This window comes from Pseudogymnoascus destructans (assembly GCF_001641265.1).
Source record: "Pseudogymnoascus destructans isolate 20631-21 unplaced genomic scaffold scaffold_70, whole genome shotgun sequence".
NCBI classification, from domain to species: Eukaryota; Fungi; Ascomycota; class Leotiomycetes; order Thelebolales; family Thelebolaceae; genus Pseudogymnoascus; species Pseudogymnoascus destructans.
In genome coordinates, this window is record NW_020167586.1 from 1 (window position 1) to 16,356 (window position 16,356).

The 16,356-nt window shown below is 47.8% G+C and overlaps 5 protein-coding genes across 5 annotated transcripts; 2 read left to right on the forward strand and 3 right to left on the reverse strand.

Annotated features, from left to right (window-relative positions):
- Positions 1-6: 6 nt before the first annotated feature.
- Positions 7-1,036, reverse strand: MPS1_2 (Protein kinase; the record flags this gene model as incomplete). Its single annotated transcript, XM_024472950.1, has 1 exon — positions 7-1,036. A coding segment is annotated over exon 1 (358 nt), but the record flags the coding sequence as incomplete, so codon positions are not given.
- A 72-nt stretch (positions 1,037-1,108) lies between these two features.
- Positions 1,109-2,115, reverse strand: VC83_09538 (uncharacterized protein; the record flags this gene model as incomplete). Its single annotated transcript, XM_024472951.1, has 2 exons — positions 1,109-1,504; positions 1,576-2,115. The coding sequence occupies 2 exons, from the start codon at positions 2,113-2,115 to the stop codon at positions 1,109-1,111; spliced, it is 936 nt and encodes a 311-aa protein (XP_024319492.1).
- A 332-nt stretch (positions 2,116-2,447) lies between these two features.
- On the reverse strand, positions 2,448-4,662 carry VC83_09539 (uncharacterized protein). Its single transcript, XM_024472952.1, has 3 exons — positions 4,117-4,662; positions 3,156-4,031; positions 2,448-3,102 (listed from the first exon to the last, which is right to left on the reverse strand). Coding segments are annotated over exons 1-3 (1,059 nt in total). The 5' UTR covers positions 4,119-4,662; the 3' UTR covers positions 2,448-2,921.
- An 8,779-nt stretch (positions 4,663-13,441) lies between these two features.
- On the forward strand, positions 13,442-14,874 carry VC83_09540 (uncharacterized protein; the record flags this gene model as incomplete). Its single annotated transcript, XM_024472953.1, has 4 exons — positions 13,442-13,447; positions 13,528-13,875; positions 13,942-14,266; positions 14,453-14,874. The coding sequence occupies 4 exons, from the start codon at positions 13,442-13,444 to the stop codon at positions 14,872-14,874; spliced, it is 1,101 nt and encodes a 366-aa protein (XP_024319494.1).
- A 424-nt stretch (positions 14,875-15,298) lies between these two features.
- Positions 15,299-16,345, forward strand: VC83_09541 (uncharacterized protein; the record flags this gene model as incomplete). Its single annotated transcript, XM_024472954.1, has 2 exons — positions 15,299-16,110; positions 16,161-16,345. Coding segments are annotated over exons 1-2 (859 nt in total), but the record flags the coding sequence as incomplete, so codon positions are not given.
- Positions 16,346-16,356: the final 11 nt, after the last annotated feature.

The following is a 16,356-nucleotide window of genomic DNA, read 5'->3' on the forward strand; positions in this document are numbered from 1 at the left end:
ATGTATGTCTCTGCGCAACCGCCGTTGAGCCAGATAGATTGTTTTCGTTCGTTGCAACAACTGGTGAACCAGAGCCAAGCATCGAAGCTTCATCATTCAACAAGGCATTCGTGAGGGCGCTGAACTTCATCGGCACAGGCAAGTCGTCATCCGAACTATCATGGTCTGAATACCGGCGCGTCTTAGAAGTCGTTGGTAGTTCTGCTGCCGGATTCCCATTCGCCGTAACAGCAGCAGCCTCTCTCCGCACAAAAGTCGGTCTCGCAAGAGGAACTTGTCGCAAGGCCTGTCTCGACGAAGGTCGGCGCATCGGCTGATTGCCGAAGTGGCTTGAGCCCAGGGGTGTTGGGGACGCGGTTGCCATGTCGGGCGGGCTTTCGCGTCGTCGTTGGGGCGGGTATAGAGCTATATGGTAGATTCAATGCTGGGTTACGGCGTGTGAGCTCTCCTCTTCATGGCCGAAAGGGTTTGTCGCTATTTGGGTTAATGGAATTATAGGTTTGGGAGGGAGGACAAAATTATCGCGTGGAATTCGAGGTCCGCGACGGGGTGGTCGGGGGAGGTGATTGGCCAAGTTGATACAGGGACTATTCTCCACTGTAAATACGATGACCGGGCAACGGACTCGTATCACGTGATATATAGATATAGAGTGGGGAGATACTACAACAGCGCGTTTCCAAACTTCATGATTGCTTTCGCTCATATTTTGGTGAAGCCACAGTCTTCATGAAAATGTTGATTCCTGTGGATAAATGCCATGTTTTCAGTCCCCCAGACGCCGTCATCCAGTCTCGTAATGCACCCGCTCAAACTCCCAGTAACTCTAATGCTACCGTCCTTCCATCATAAAGCCTCCGCGCTCCTCATACCACCAGACTCTTCACAACAAACTCCTGCACCACAGTTAGCTCATCAGTATTTCCACGGGAGCAAATCTCGCATACCGGATGCTTCGCCTGCAACTGTCCCATAATCCCCTCCACCCCCTCCGCCAACCCCTCCACATTAAAATCCCACTGCCTCAGCACCCCCCTCCCCCCTCCCGCGCCCCCTCAAACCAAATAACCTCCTCAATCTGATCAATCCTCCCCCCAATCTCCCCTGCTCAATCATCTTCGCCGTCATCTCCTCCGCCTTCTCCCCCCCCAATCCCCAGCAGCTCTCCCAGCGGCCCAAACCCAATATTCGCATACAGCCTACTGGCCGCCAAAAGATTATGCTCAAACATCGCCCTATCCAGCACCGTCAACCCATCACTCATCCGCGCAAGTTGGTGCTCCTGCAGCCCCTCCGCGAACTTCGCGATCTCGCCCGGCGCAATCACACGCTGCAGGTGCATGTTCTCCAAGATCGCAAACTCCTCCAACTGCGGCGCGCGCTCGTCGCTGTAGAGACGATTTAGGGCGCGCGAGCGGGCGGGGCCGGCGGGGGCGAGGACGGCGCATTTTAGTGCCATGGAGAGGGTGTGGAGTTGCTCGTCTTCGCCGATGGAGGGTCGTGGCTGATGTCTTCGTAGCCTTTTGCTGCGGCGAGGAAGTCGCGGCGGGAGTCTTGGATGCGGGCTTGGGAGACTTGGAAGTGGATGAGCGAGGTTGGGTTGGTGACTTCGTGCATGATGTTTTTGAATTTGTTGAGGTAGGTTTCGGCGGAGGTGGGGTCGTCGCATTCGAGGTGCAGACGCACGATGCGGATTAGCGTCGCTGCTTTGTCTTCCGAGCTGATCTTGCGCTGCGAGGAGTTGAGCGGGATAGCGGCGAGCATCTGGGCAGCGGAGTGGAAGTCATCGAGTGCTTCGTAGGTGTTTGCGAGGATCATGCGGAGCTCCGCGATCTGCTCTTCTTGGGAGGCTTGGTACTGTTCGATTTTGCCGAGCAGGGTGGTGCATATTTCGATTCGGTCGTTGAGGGCGAAGTCGGGGGTTTGCACGAGGAGGATGAGGCGCTGGCTGAGCTCGCGGATGGCTATGCTGCCGATGTTGGAGGTGAAGAGTTTGGTGATGATGGTGTCGACGGCTGAGGGGTCTGTTGGGCGGACATGTTTGGCGGAGTCTTCTTGCTGGTGGAGGAGCGTGTTGACCTCTTTTTCGACTTGGGAGGAGCTGGCGGATGCCATGGTCACAATACTGTCTGGATCAGGTTATTTCGAGGCCCAGAGCGTTGTGGTTGTGAAGATAGCTTCCGGGATCCGTTGCGTGTAAGGCGTGAGGCTACCATGGATGGGGCTTGACAAGTGAGCACCCACATCAGCCCCCCATTCGGCAGTTGTCAGCCTTGCCTCCCTGAGCTGAGCTTTTGAAAAGGATCGCCACAAACTACACATGGAAATGAGCTTCTCGCATGGCTGTAAATATCATATTAGAGAGCAACTAGGTATCCTCAATTACTAATAAAACTGCCGAACCTCTCATAGGCATACACATGTCACATTTATAACTCTTCAGTCGTCTGCTTCAAAAATGCTGCCCACGGGGCGCGTTGGATTATAGCTAATTACTAAATAATATGATCTCTCGCTCTCCTAATCCAGAGAGCTCAATGTTAGTTGAGGATTGTCCAACCATTTCGCCAGTCCCCCCCTTCTATGTATAAACACCCGCTAAATCAAACCCAACCCAATTCCCTGTCGTGGCCAAAAAACCTGACCGAGAACCACAAATTCTCGCCGAAAAGCTAATGCTCAGCCACGAGTCAAATAGGTCCTCCTCGGATCCGGGCTCCGCCGGGTCGTCTTCTCCATATCCCTAATAACCTTCACAACCTGCTCTCTCGTTCCCTTAATCGCCCAAGGCTTCGAGCGCGCCATGCCCGAGTGCTCGAAGTCGACGTACTTGAGGCTCGGGTGCGCGCCATCGACCAGCTCCTGGATCATCAGCGTGCTCAGGAAGACGCCGTTGTTGGCGATGACGGTCTCGAGGTGCTTCAGCTTGCGCAGCTGGTCGATGATGTAGATGTTGTAGATGGGACGGAGCTCTTGGGAGTTCCAGGACCAGGATTTGGGAGGTCGGAGACGTAGATGGTGTCTGTCCAGGCGGAGGGGGGGGAGTTGTCGTCGACGATGAGGAAGTCCTCGGCGAGTTGGATGCGGGAGATGTTGATGGTGCTGTAGATGTTAGTCTCTTGCTCGAGTTTGTTCTCTGGATGGTGTCGACTTACTTGAGGTACTGGCATGATTGAATGGCGTGGCATAATCCACCGAGTGGGATATCACGAGAGAGTGCCCAGGCCTCGAGGAAGGGGTTCGGCTGTGGATGTTTCCTGTGTGTCATCCGCCTCCTCGTCGGCCTACTCTCCGGCACATGCAGCCTCGATCTTCCCTGATAAAGATCATGGTTCCTAAACTTCCACTCCCTCCACCCCGCCTCCGGCTGTCTCTCAAACTGCGCAACCTGCGCAAACCCGCTGGCATCCAGCACCCTCACCCTATCACCATAGTGTTTCTGGTGGCTGACCGTATACGCGAACTGCGCAAAGCGGTAGGTCGATGCGAACAGAGGGGTGTGGTACATCAAGTTCGCCGCAGCCTCCGTCAAAGCCGAGTGCACCAGCATGACATCGCGCAGCTCCTTCTGCTCAAAGTCCTTGAATATAACACCCAAGACCTCGGTCGGGAGGCTAAGCAGCGTCGGCTTCGGTCCCTGCATCCTCCTCCGCGAGCGGACGGACGACGCAACTGACCTCACCGACGTCGAAGACGGCCTGCGCTTCTGCCTAACAACCACGTTGACGCCCTCTACCCGAGCACGCCGAGCTGACATGTTCATCTCCGGCGTTATGAGGGATCTGATGTTCTGTCTCTTTCCCAGCGCTCCTCCATCTCCGCCTAAGCCGCCCATGGGCGGACCGACGAGGCCGCGCGGTCGTGCGGGCCCGTTGCCGTCGACCTGTGCGAGAACGGAGGCATGGGCGCGGAACTTGAGGTTTATGGACGAGGCTCCGTAGGGCGACGAGGCTGAGAAGACATGGCGCGGCCCGAAGGCGAGAGCGTTGGAACGCTGCGATACCTGGAACGAGTCGTAATCTCTTCGGCCCCTGGCAATCAAAAATGTCAATATTCGAATCCTGTTTTGAATATTTGTGGAGGAAGGGGGTGAAGTGTTGGGGAGGGGGGACGAACATTTGAGGATTGAGAATGAGGGATCGACGCGAGTTGGTGGTGATATGATGATGCTAGTCTTTCCCGTTGTGGAATCGTCAGGGCAATCGGGATTGGGACTATGTATGGTAAGAACGACCCAAGGTCACGAGCACACACAGGACAGTTCAAAGGCTGGATGTCAAGAGTTTGTAACAACAGTTTTCACTATTTGGGACAGACTCCTTTTAAGTAGCGATGAGAGATGTGAAGTGAAGTGAAGTGATGTGAAGTGATGTGAAGTGAAGTGAAGTGATGTGAAGTGAAGTGAAGTGATGTGATGTGATGTGATGTGCGGTGAAGTGATGTGCTGTGATGTGATGTGATGTGATATAGGTCTACTTTCTATGTTCTAGCAGTGAAGCTGCGAGGGGAGAAAGGATGGTGCAGACGGGGTTATTATAGGAGCAGAGAAGCAGAGAGACAAAAAGGTGGTGTATGCCGTATGGTACATACGGGGGTATGTATTCATACGTACACCATACAGGAGTGTAGAGTTATTGCGAGTATATGAATACATAGTACCATATATATGTGATGCACCCATACACGCACCATCACGAGTGCCCAGACTCGTTAAATGATGCTATGGATGTTGTATGGATTCTCTATGGTGGAAATCTCACCGCAACTCCACCCACTGGATTGCTTTTGGAAGGGGCTGTGCTACACGCCTCCTCGTAATAACGCGCCAAGCAGCGAGTGAGTCAACCGCCGATAAATGGCGGATACACCGTTACAAAGAGGAGAAGGGGGAAGTAGTGTTGGCTGTACGTTGCCTTGTGGCGGATACACGTTACAAAGAGGAGAAGGGGGAAGTAGTGTTGGCTGGTACGTTGCCTTGTCGCGTGACACAATAATGAACACACAACATCGCATAATAAATGTGTGTGGGATCCAGGCCCTGGTACAGATATGATGAACTGATAGTTCATCATATCAGTCCATCATATCAGTCCATCATATCAGTCCATCATATCAGTCCATCATATCAGTCCATCATATCAGTCCATCATGAAAAGTGACGGTATGTCAATATCTCATCGAACAGCAGGGTTACTGCATGCCACCTTACTATCCCATCTTACTATCCCATCTTACTATCCCATCTTACTATCCCATCTTACTATCCCATCTTACTATCCATCTTACTGCCCCATCCTACTGCATCCCATACTGCATCCCATACTGCCCATCCTACTGCATCCCATACTGCATCCCATACTGCATCCCATCCTGCATCCCATCTGCATCCCATCCATCTCTTACTTCCCATCTCTTACTCCATCCCATCTCACCTCCTTTCCTCCTTTCCTCACCCATCGTCCCCGCAATGTCTCAACCCCCTTCTTCATCTGGTCTTTACTCCTCCATAGTACCCACCACCCATTTCCCTGGGAGACTCAGGGGACGCAAAGCACCCACACGCTGACAAGATGCCCTACGCTTGCAAGGTCCTTCGGCTGTCGCCTCCGCTGTGGCGCTCTCTACTGCGGACTATAACATTAACAATTTCCGAACAAACTCGTGGGACCTTTGAAAAAAACTAGGATTATTTTTCCAGACCTTGCCAAGTACACGGGTGAGCTGACCCTCAGGCGTTGGCTCAGCTGATCTGGGAAATGCTCCACTTTTATGACTAAACCCTGCCACGTTGGCCAGCTAAGCTCGCGTAGCAACACATGATATGGTCAGGTAGGGCGACAAACGGAAAACGGTTTTATAGCCCCCCCACTCACAAAACTTATGAACATAACCCCCGTATATACTTAAGCTAATGCATTACTAATGCATTAAGATCGAAACAACCACAGTTATTTCAAGCGATGTTTTAGTAACAAAGCAACCCGGGTAATGAAGGTAAACTATACAACAGATTTACCAGAATACCCCGAAACATCTGAAAATGGGGTCGCCTATATCATCAATACTTCGTTAATGACACCAGAAACAGTGTATGCTATGTGTAATAATGTGTGTTCATTGTTAATGTGTTATTAATGCATTATTAATGCATTATAGGTCTAATATTGCCATAAACAACTTCAGCCACTAAAGCCAACCCATTGTAGCACCCTTAACAATGCTTATTGTAAAAGGATGACTTATATTTGCATAGGTATAAAACATTGTGAATATCTTCATCTACAGTTACAGGAAATGCACCATATAAGGCTATATGACGACAATTGGAAAAAGATTATTCAGCTCTAGCAAGAAAATATCACTAAGTCTATTCAAAAACAAGCAAATAGCTATGAATACATTGTTAATGTATAGTAAAGTATTAACAACATTTAGTTTCATTCTTTCTATCCTCCACCTGTTTATAAGCAGGATAGCATGTTAGAACCAAGAAGGTTCATGTAGCCTTTAACTTGTCACCTTAGAAAATGTAAGTAAAGCCCTAAATTTTATACGAATACATTGTTAATATATTAGATGATTTAAACATGCACTAATATTCTATTTAGTGTCAGCACTCTATACTAGCAAACTATCACTTCTTCTAACCTATTCCTATGCTATTACTATGTGAAAAGACTTGGGAATATCTAAGGTGAATATGTAGAAATGAGAGATGAAAACCTCTAAGTCCTTCTATTAATTAGGCGACTACCTAGCAACCCTATACAGTATCTATTTAAGGCTTCTGGCCTAAAGACCTCCATCCTTCCTTATGTAAGGGTGTAATAGGATAGCATGCTAAGGCCTAGGTAATACCAACAATATAGTATGGCGGTAATTAGTATGGTGGAGGATGTAATGGTGGGTGCACCAGATGTGAGAATCTAGCTGTCATACTGACATTCGTTGCACTCAGTTTGCTATCAAACTCAAGAAAACTTAGAAATCTCCTCCTCAAACCTACAAGTCACCATACATATCTTGGCTTATTGTAATGGTGGGTGCACCAGATGTGAGAATCTAGCCACCCAAGGAAGGGATGAATTTACTAAGACAACACACTGTCTTAGAAAACAGAGCCAAAGGGTCATAGCTTAGACTATTCCACAACGCAGCAATCAGGTGTGTGATGTAGTGAAGTGGTTCAGACAAGTTGCAACAAATGTTGAGTCTGGGAACTCAGGGGTAAGTCAGAGGTTAACACACTGACTTTTCAGAAACAAGGAGTAACAAGATGAATGCTTGGAAGCTTGGAAAAGACGTGGAAGTATGTGATAGTCGATTTACTGTATTGTCTGCTTGCCCTTTCTTAAGGAAAGGGCAATCCTATTTATGCTAAAGGAGTGTAGTTCTCTCATTTTCCAAGACTTTCCATGATTACCAGGCTTGGTAACTGTAGTCGACGTAAGAGAATCCCATAGAACCATCTCTTAGGTTCGTAGCCTATAGGAAGTAAAAGGAGGTCCAAGGTCAGAGTACCCTATAGACAAATTATGTCATAGACAAATTATGTCATAGACAAATTATGTCATAACTTAACCAATCTTGTGGGTAACTAAAGAGCGATGACATGTAATGAATCATAGAGGTTCGTAGGAGCTTTTAGAGCTATCGTTCATGCTCCTAGGCCTTTAGTTGGTAGAGATATGTCATGTGGTAGTATGAGTGATGTCATGTAATGAATCATAGAGGGTTGTAGAGATATGCTATGTGGTCATATCGGCCCAGTAACTAAGGAGCGATGACGTGTAATGAAATCATAGATGGTTGTAGCAATCGTTGAGTAGTATTGCTCTTGTGTTGGTGTGATAAGCCAAATATGTATAGTGACTTGTAGGTTTGAGGAGGAGATTTCCAAGTTTGCTCTTGAGTTTGATAGCAAACTGAGTGCAACGAATGTCAGTATGACACTTATCACACCAACAACAGAAGCAATACTACTCAACGATTGCTGCAAACTCTTCTACTACATCTGTTTATGCTACATACATCACGGCATATCATTTGAACACTCATTAAACAAGTTATTAAGAAAATCTCCTCCTTAAGGGGGTGGGCCAATACTACCACATGGCATATATCTACCAACTAGAGGCCTAGGAACATGAACGATAGCTCTAGAAGCTTCTACAACCCTCTGATTCATTACACGTCATCGCTCCTTAGTTACCCACAAGATTGGTTAAGTTATGACATAATTTATCTATAGGTACTCTGACCTTGGACCTCCTTTTCACTTCCTATAGGCTAGGAACCCAAGAGATGGTTCTATGGGATTCTCTTACGTTCACTACATGATTAGCAAGCTAGTTTGTGGTCGCACTTGATTTCTAATACATTTACCAAGCCTGGTTAGTCATGGAAAGTCATGGAAAATGAGAGAACTACACTCCTTTGGCATAAATAGGATTGCCCTTTCCTTAAGAAAGGGCAAGCAGACAATACAGTAAATCGACTAGCACATACTTCTACGTCTTTTCCAAGCTTCCAAGCATTGATCTTGTTATTCTCTGTTTTTGAAAAGTCAGTGAGGTGCTAACCTCTGACTTACCCCTGAGTTCTCAGACTCAACATTTGTTGCAACTTGTCTGAACCACTTCACCACATCATACACCTGATTGCTGCGTTGTGGAATAGTCTAAGCTACAACCCTTTGGCTCTGTTTCCTAAGACAGTGTGTTGTCTTAGTAAATCATCCCTACACTTGGGTGGCTAGTGTAAATGGTGGGTGCACCAGATATGAGAATCTAGCCACCCAAGGAAGGGATGAATTTACTAAGACAACACACTGTCTTAGAAAAACAGAGCCAAAGGGTCATAGCTTAGACTATTCCACAACGCAGCAATCAGGTGTGATGTAGTGAAGTGGTTTAGACAAGTTGCAACAAATGTTGAGTCTGAACTCAGGGGTAAGTCAGAGGTTAGCACCTCACTGACTTTTCAAAAACAGAGAATAACAAGATGAATGCTTGGAAGCTTGGAAAAGACGTAGAAGTATGTGCTAGTCGATTTACTGTATTGTCTGCTTGCCCTTTCTTAAGGAAAGGGCAATCCTATTTATGCCAAAGGAGTGTAGTTCTCTCATTTTCCATGACTTTCCATGACTAACCAGGCTTGGTAAATGTATTAGAAATCAAGTGCGACCCACAACTAGCTTGCTAATCATGTAGTGAACGTAAGAGAATCCCATAGAACCATCTCTTGGTTCCTAGCCTATAGGAAGTGAAAAGGAGGTCCAAGGTCAGAGTACCTATAGATAAATTATGTCATAACTTAACCAATCTTGTGGGTAACTAAGGAGCGATGACGTGTAATGAATCATAGAGGGTTGTAGAAGCTTCTAGAGCTATCGTTCATGTTCCTAGGCCTAGTTGGTAGATATATGCCATGTGGTAGTATTGGCCCACCCCCTTAAGGAGGAGATTTTCTTAATAACTTGTTTAATGAGTGTTCAAATGATATGCCGTGATGTATGTAGCATAAACAGATGTAGTAGAAGAGTTTGCAGCAATCGTTGAGTAGTATTGCTTCTGTTGTTGGTGTGATAAGTGTCATACTGACATTCGTTGCACTCAGTTTGCTATCAAACTCAAGAGCAAACTTGGAAATCCCTCCTCAAACCTACAAGTCACTATACATATTTTGGCTTATCACACCAACAACAAGAGCAATACTACTCAACGATTGCTACAACCATCTATGATTCATTACACGTCATCGCTCCTTAGTTACTGGGCCGATATGACCACATAGCATATCTCTACAACCCTCTATGATTCATTACATGACATCACTCATACTACCACATGACATATCTCTACCAACTAAAGGCCTAGGAGCATGAACGATAGCTCTAAAAGCTCCTACGAACCTCTATGATTCATTACATGTCATCGCTCTTTAGTTACCCACAAGATTGGTTAAGTTATGACATAATTTGTCTATGACATAATTTGTCTATGACATAATTTGTCTATAGGGGTACTCTGACCTTGGACCTCCTTTTACTTCCTATAGGCTACGAACCTAAGAGATGGTTCTATGGGATTCTCTTACGTCGACTACAGTTACCAAGCCTGGTAATCATGGAAAGTCTTGGAAAATGAGAGAACTACACTCCTTTAGCATAAATAGGATTGCCCTTTCCTTAAGAAAGGGCAAGCAGACAATACAGTAAATCGACTATCACATACTTCCACGTCTTTCCCAAGCTTCCAAGCATTCATCTTGTTACTCCTTGTTTCTGAAAAGTCAGTGAGGTGTTAACCTCTGACTTACCCCTGAGTTCCCAGACTCAACATTTGTTGCAACTTGTCTGAACCACTTCACTACATCACACACCTGATTGCTGCGTTGTGGAATAGTCTAAGCTATGACCCTTTGGCTCTGTTTTCTAAGACAGTGTGTTGTCTTAGTAAATTCATCCCTTCTTGGGTGGCTAGATTCTCACATCTGGTGCACCCACCATTACAATAAGCCAAGATATGTATGGTGACTTGTAGGTTTGAGGAGGAGATTTCTAAGTTTGCTCTTGAGTTTGGATAGCAAACTGAGCAACGAATGTCAGTATGACAGCTAGATTCTCACATCTGGTGCACCCACCATTACATCCTCCACCATAATTACCGCGCCATACTATATTGTTGGTATTACCTAGGCCTTAGCATGCTATCCTATTACACCCTTACATAAGGAAGGATGGAGGTCTTTAGGCCAGAAGCCTTAAATAGATACTGTATAGGGTTGCTAGGTAGTCGCCTAATTAATAGAAGGACTTAGAGGTTTTCATCTCTCATTTCTACATATTCACCTTAGATATTCCCAAGTCTTTTTCACATAGTAATAGCATAGGAATAGGTTAGAAGAAGTGATAGTTTGCTAGTATAGAGTGCTGACACTAAATAGAATATTAGTGCATGTTTAAAATCATCTAATATATTAACAATGTATTCGTATAAAATTTAGGGCTTTACTTACATTTTCTAAGGTGACAAGTTAAAAGGCTACATGAACCTTCTTGGTTCTAACATGCTATCCTGCTTATAAAACAGGTGGAGGATAGAAAGAATGAAACTAAATGTTGTTAATACTTTACTAATACATTAACAATGTATTCATAGCTATTTGCTTGTTTTGAATAGACTTAGTGATATTTTCTTGCTAGAGCTGAATAATCTTTTTCCAATTGTCGTCATATAGCCTTATATGGTGCATTTCCTGTAACTGTAGATGAAGATATTCACAATGTTTTATACCTATGCAAATATAAGTCATCCTTTTACAATAAGCATTGTTAAGGGTGCTACAATGGGTTGGCTTTAGTGGCTGAAGTTGTTTATGGCAATATTAGACCTATAATGCATTAATAATGCATTAATAACACATTAACAATGAACACACATTATTACACATAGCATACACTGTTTCTGGTGTCATTAACGAAGTATTGATGATATAGGCGACCCCATTTTCAGATGTTTCGGGGTATTTGGTAAATCTGTTGTATAGTTTACCTTCATTACCCGGGTTGCTTTGTTACTAAAACATCGCTTGAAATAACTGTGTTGTTTCGATCTTAATGCATTAGTAATGCATTAGCTTAAGTATATACGGGGTTTTATGTTCATAAGTTTTTTTTGTGAGTGGGGGGGCTATAAAACCGTTTTCCGTTTGTCGCCCTACCTGACCATATCATGTGTTGCTACGCGAGCTTAGCTGGCCAACGTGGCAGGTTTAGTCATAAAAGTGGAGCATTTCCCAGATCAGCTGAGCCAACGCCTGAGGGTCAGCTCACCCGTGTACTTGGCAAGGTCTGGAAAAATAATCCTAGTTTTTTTCAAAGGTCCCACGAGTTTGTTCGGAAATTGTTAATGTTATAGTCCGCAGTAGAGAGCGCCACAGCGGAGGCGACAGCCGAAGGACCTTGCAAGCGTAGGGCATCTTGTCAGCGTGTGGGTGCTTTGCGTCCCCTGAGTCTCCCAGGGAAATGGGTGGTGGGTACTATGGAGGAGTAAAGACCAGATGAAGAAGGGGGTTGAGACATTGCGGGGACGATGGGTGAGGAAAGGAGGAAAGGAGGTGAGATGGGATGGAGTAAGAGATGGGAAGTAAGAGATGGGATGGGATGCAGTATGGGATGCAGGATGGGATGGCAGTATGGGATGCAGTAGGATGGGGGCAGTATGGGATCAGTATGGATGCAGTAGGATGGGGCATGGGATGGGAAGTAAGATGGATAGTAAGATGGGATAGTAAGATGGGATAGTAAGATGGGATAGTAAGATGGGATAGTAAGGTAGTAAATGGGATAGTGCATGCAGTAACCCTGCTGTTCGATGAGATATTGACATACCGTCACTTTTCATCATATGATGGACTGATATGATGGACTGATATGATGGACTGATATGATGGACTGATATGATGGACTGATATGATGGACTGATATGATGAACTATCAGTTCATCATATCTGTACCAGGGCCTGGATCCCACACACATTTATTATGCGATGTTGTGTGTTCATTATTGTGTCACGCGACAAGGCAACGTACCAGCCAACACTACTTCCCCTTCTCCTCTTTGTAACGTGTATCCGCCACAAGGCAAACGTACAGCCAACACTACTTCCCCCTTCTCCTCTTTGTAACGGTGTATCCGCCATTTATCGGCGGTTGACTCACTCGCTGCTTTGGCGCGTTATTACGAGGAGGCGTGTAGCACAGCCCCTTCCAAAAGCAATCCAGTGGGTGGAGTTGCGGTGAGATTTCCACCATAGAGAATCCATACAACATCCATAGCATCATTTAACGAGTCTGGGCACTCGTGATGGTGCGTGTATGGGTGCATCACATATATATGGTACTATGTATTCATATACTCGCAATAACTCTACACTCCTGTATGGTGTACGTATGAATACATACCCCCGTATGTACCATACGGCATACACCACCTTTTTGTCTCTCTGCTTCTCTGCTCCTATAATAACCCCGTCTGCACCATCCTTTCTCCCCTCGCAGCTTCACTGCTAGAACATAGAAAGTAGACCTATATCACATCACATCACATCACAGCACATCACTTCACGCACATCACATCACATCACATCACTTCACTCACTTCACATCACTTCACTTCACTTCACATCACTTCACATCACTTCACTTCACTTCACATCTCTCATCGCTACTTAAAAGGAGTCTGTCCCAAATAGTGAAAACTGTTGTTACAAACTCTTGACATCCAGCCTTTGAACTGTCCTGTGTGTGCTCGTGACCTTGGGTCGTTCTTACCATACATAGTCCCAATCCCGATTGCCCTGACGATTCCACAACGGGAAAGACTAGCATCATCATATCACCACAAACTCGCGTCGATCCCTCATTCTCAATCCTCAAATGTTCGTCCCCCTCCCCAACACTTCACCCCCTTCCTCCACAAATATTCAAAACAGGATTCGAATATTGACATTTTTGATTGCCAGGGGCCGAAGAGATTACGACTCGTTCCAGGTATCGCAGCGTTCCAACGCTCTCGCCTTCGGGCGCGCCATGTCTTCTCAGCCTCGTCGCCCTACGGAGCCTCGTCCATAAACCTCAAGTTCCGCGCCCATGCCTCCGTTCTCGCACAGGTCGACGGCAACGGGCCCGCACGACCGCGCGGCCTCGTCGGTCCGCCCATGGGCGGCTTAGGCGGAGATGGAGGAGCGCTGGGAAAGAGACAGAACATCAGATCCCTCATAACGCCGGAGATGAACATGTCAGCTCGGCGTGCTCGGGTAGAGGGCGTCAACGTGGTTGTTAGGCAGAAGCGCAGGCCGTCTTCGACGTCGGTGAGGTCAGTTGCGTCGTCCGTCCGCTCGCGGGAGGATGCAGGGACCGAAGCCGACGCTGCTTAGCCTCCCGACCGAGGTCTTGGTGTTATATTCAAGGACTTTGAGCAGAAGGAGCTGCGCGATGTCATGCTGGTGCACTCGGCTTTGACGGAGGCTGCGGCGAACTTGATGTACCACACCCCTCTGTTCGCATCGACCTACCGCTTTGCGCAGTTCGCGTATACGGTCAGCCACCAGAAACACTATGGTGATAGGGTGAGGGTGCTGGATGCCAGCGGGTTTGCGCAGGTTGCGCAGTTTGAGAGACAGCCGGAGGCGGGGTGGAGGGAGTGGAAGTTTAGGAACCATGATCTTTATCAGGGAAGATCGAGGCTGCATGTGCCGGAGAGTAGGCCGACGAGGAGGCGGATGACACACAGGAAACATCCACAGCCGAACCCCTTCCTCGAGGCCTGGGCACTCTCTCGTGATATCCCACTCGGTGGATTATGCCACGCCATTCAATCATGCCAGTACCTCAAGTAAGTCGACACCATCCAGAGAACAAACTCGAGCAAGAGACTAACATCTACAGCACCATCAACATCTCCCGCATCCAACTCGCCGAGGACTTCCTCATCGTCGACGACAACTCCCCCCTCCGCCTGGACAGACACCATCTACGTCTCCGACCTCCCCAAATCCTGGTCCTGGAACTCCCAAGAGCTCCGTCCCATCTACAACATCTACATCATCGACCAGCTGCGCAAGCTGAAGCACCTCGAGACCGTCATCGCCAACAACGGCGTCTTCCTGAGCACGCTGATGATCCAGGAGCTGGTCGATGGCGCGCACCCGAGCCTCAAGTACGTCGACTTCGAGCACTCGGGCATGGCGCGCTCGAAGCCTTGGGCGATTAAGGGAACGAGAGAGCAGGTTGTGAAGGTTATTAGGGATATGGAGAAGACGACCCGGCGGAGCCCGGATCCGAGGAGGACCTATTTGACTCGTGGCTGAGCATTAGCTTTTCGGCGAGAATTTGTGGTTCTCGGTCAGGTTTTTTGGCCACGACAGGGAATTGGGTTGGGTTTGATTTAGCGGGTGTTTATACATAGAAGGGGGGGACTGGCGAAATGGTTGGACAATCCTCAACTAACATTGAGCTCTCTGGATTAGGAGAGCGAGAGATCATATTATTTAGTAATTAGCTATAATCCAACGCGCCCCGTGGCAGCATTTTTGAAGCAGACGACTGAAGAGTTATAAATGTGACATGTGTATGCCTATGAGAGGTTCGGCAGTTTTATTAGTAATTGAGGATACCTAGTTGCTCTCTAATATGATATTTACAGCATGCGAGAAGCTCATTTCCATGTGTAGTTTGTGGCGATCCTTTTCAAAAAGCTCAGCTCAGGGAGGCAAGGCTGACAACTGCGAATGGGGGGCTGATGTGGGTGCTCACTTGTCAAGCCCCATCCATGGTAGCCTCACGCCTTACACGCAACGGATCCCGGAAGCTATCTTCACAACCACAACGCTCTGGGCCTCGAAATAACCTGATCCAGACAGTATTGTGACCATGGCATCCGCCAGCTCCTCCCAAGTCGAAAAAGAGGTCAACACGCTCCTCCACCAGCAAGAAGACTCCGCCAAACATGTCCGCCCAACAGACCCCTCAGCCGTCGACACCATCATCACCAAACTCTTCACCTCCAACATCGGCAGCATAGCCATCCGCGAGCTCAGCCAGCGCCTCATCCTCCTCGTGCAAACCCCCGACTTCGCCCTCAACGACCGAATCGAAATATGCACCACCCTGCTCGGCAAAATCGAACAGTACCAAGCCTCCCAAGAAGAGCAGATCGCGGAGCTCCGCATGATCCTCGCAAACACCTACGAAGCACTCGATGACTTCCACTCCGCTGCCCAGATGCTCGCCGCTATCCCGCTCAACTCCTCGCAGCGCAAGATCAGCTCGGAAGACAAAGCAGCGACGCTAATCCGCATCGTGCGTCTGCACCTCGAATGCGACGACCCCACCTCCGCCGAAACCTACCTCAACAAATTCAAAAACATCATGCACGAAGTCACCAACCCAACCTCGCTCATCCACTTCCAAGTCTCCCAAGCCCGCATCCAAGACTCCCGCCGCGACTTCCTCGCCGCAGCAAAAGGCTACGAAGACATCAGCCACGACCCCTCCATCGGCGAAGACGAGCAACTCCACACCCTCTCCATGGCACTAAATGCGCCGTCCTCGCCCGCCGGCCCGCCCGCTCGCGCGCCCTAAATCGTCTCTACAGCGACGAGCGCGCGCCGCAGTTGGAGGAGTTTGCGATCTTGGAGAACATGCACCTGCAGCGTGTGATTGCGCCGGGCGAGATCGCGAAGTTCGCGGAGGGGCTGCAGGAGCACCAACTTGCGCGGATGAGTGATGGGTTGACGGTGCTGGATAGGGCGATGTTTGAGCATAATCTTTTGGCGGCCAGTAGGCTGTAT

Excerpts from the sequence above, each read along its gene's own strand:
- VC83_09539 (XM_024472952.1), bottom strand. Across the intron at positions 3,103-3,155 it reads CAATCATGCCAGTACCTCAA|CACCATCAACATCTCCCGCA; the intron begins GTAAGTCGACAC and ends TAACATCTACAG.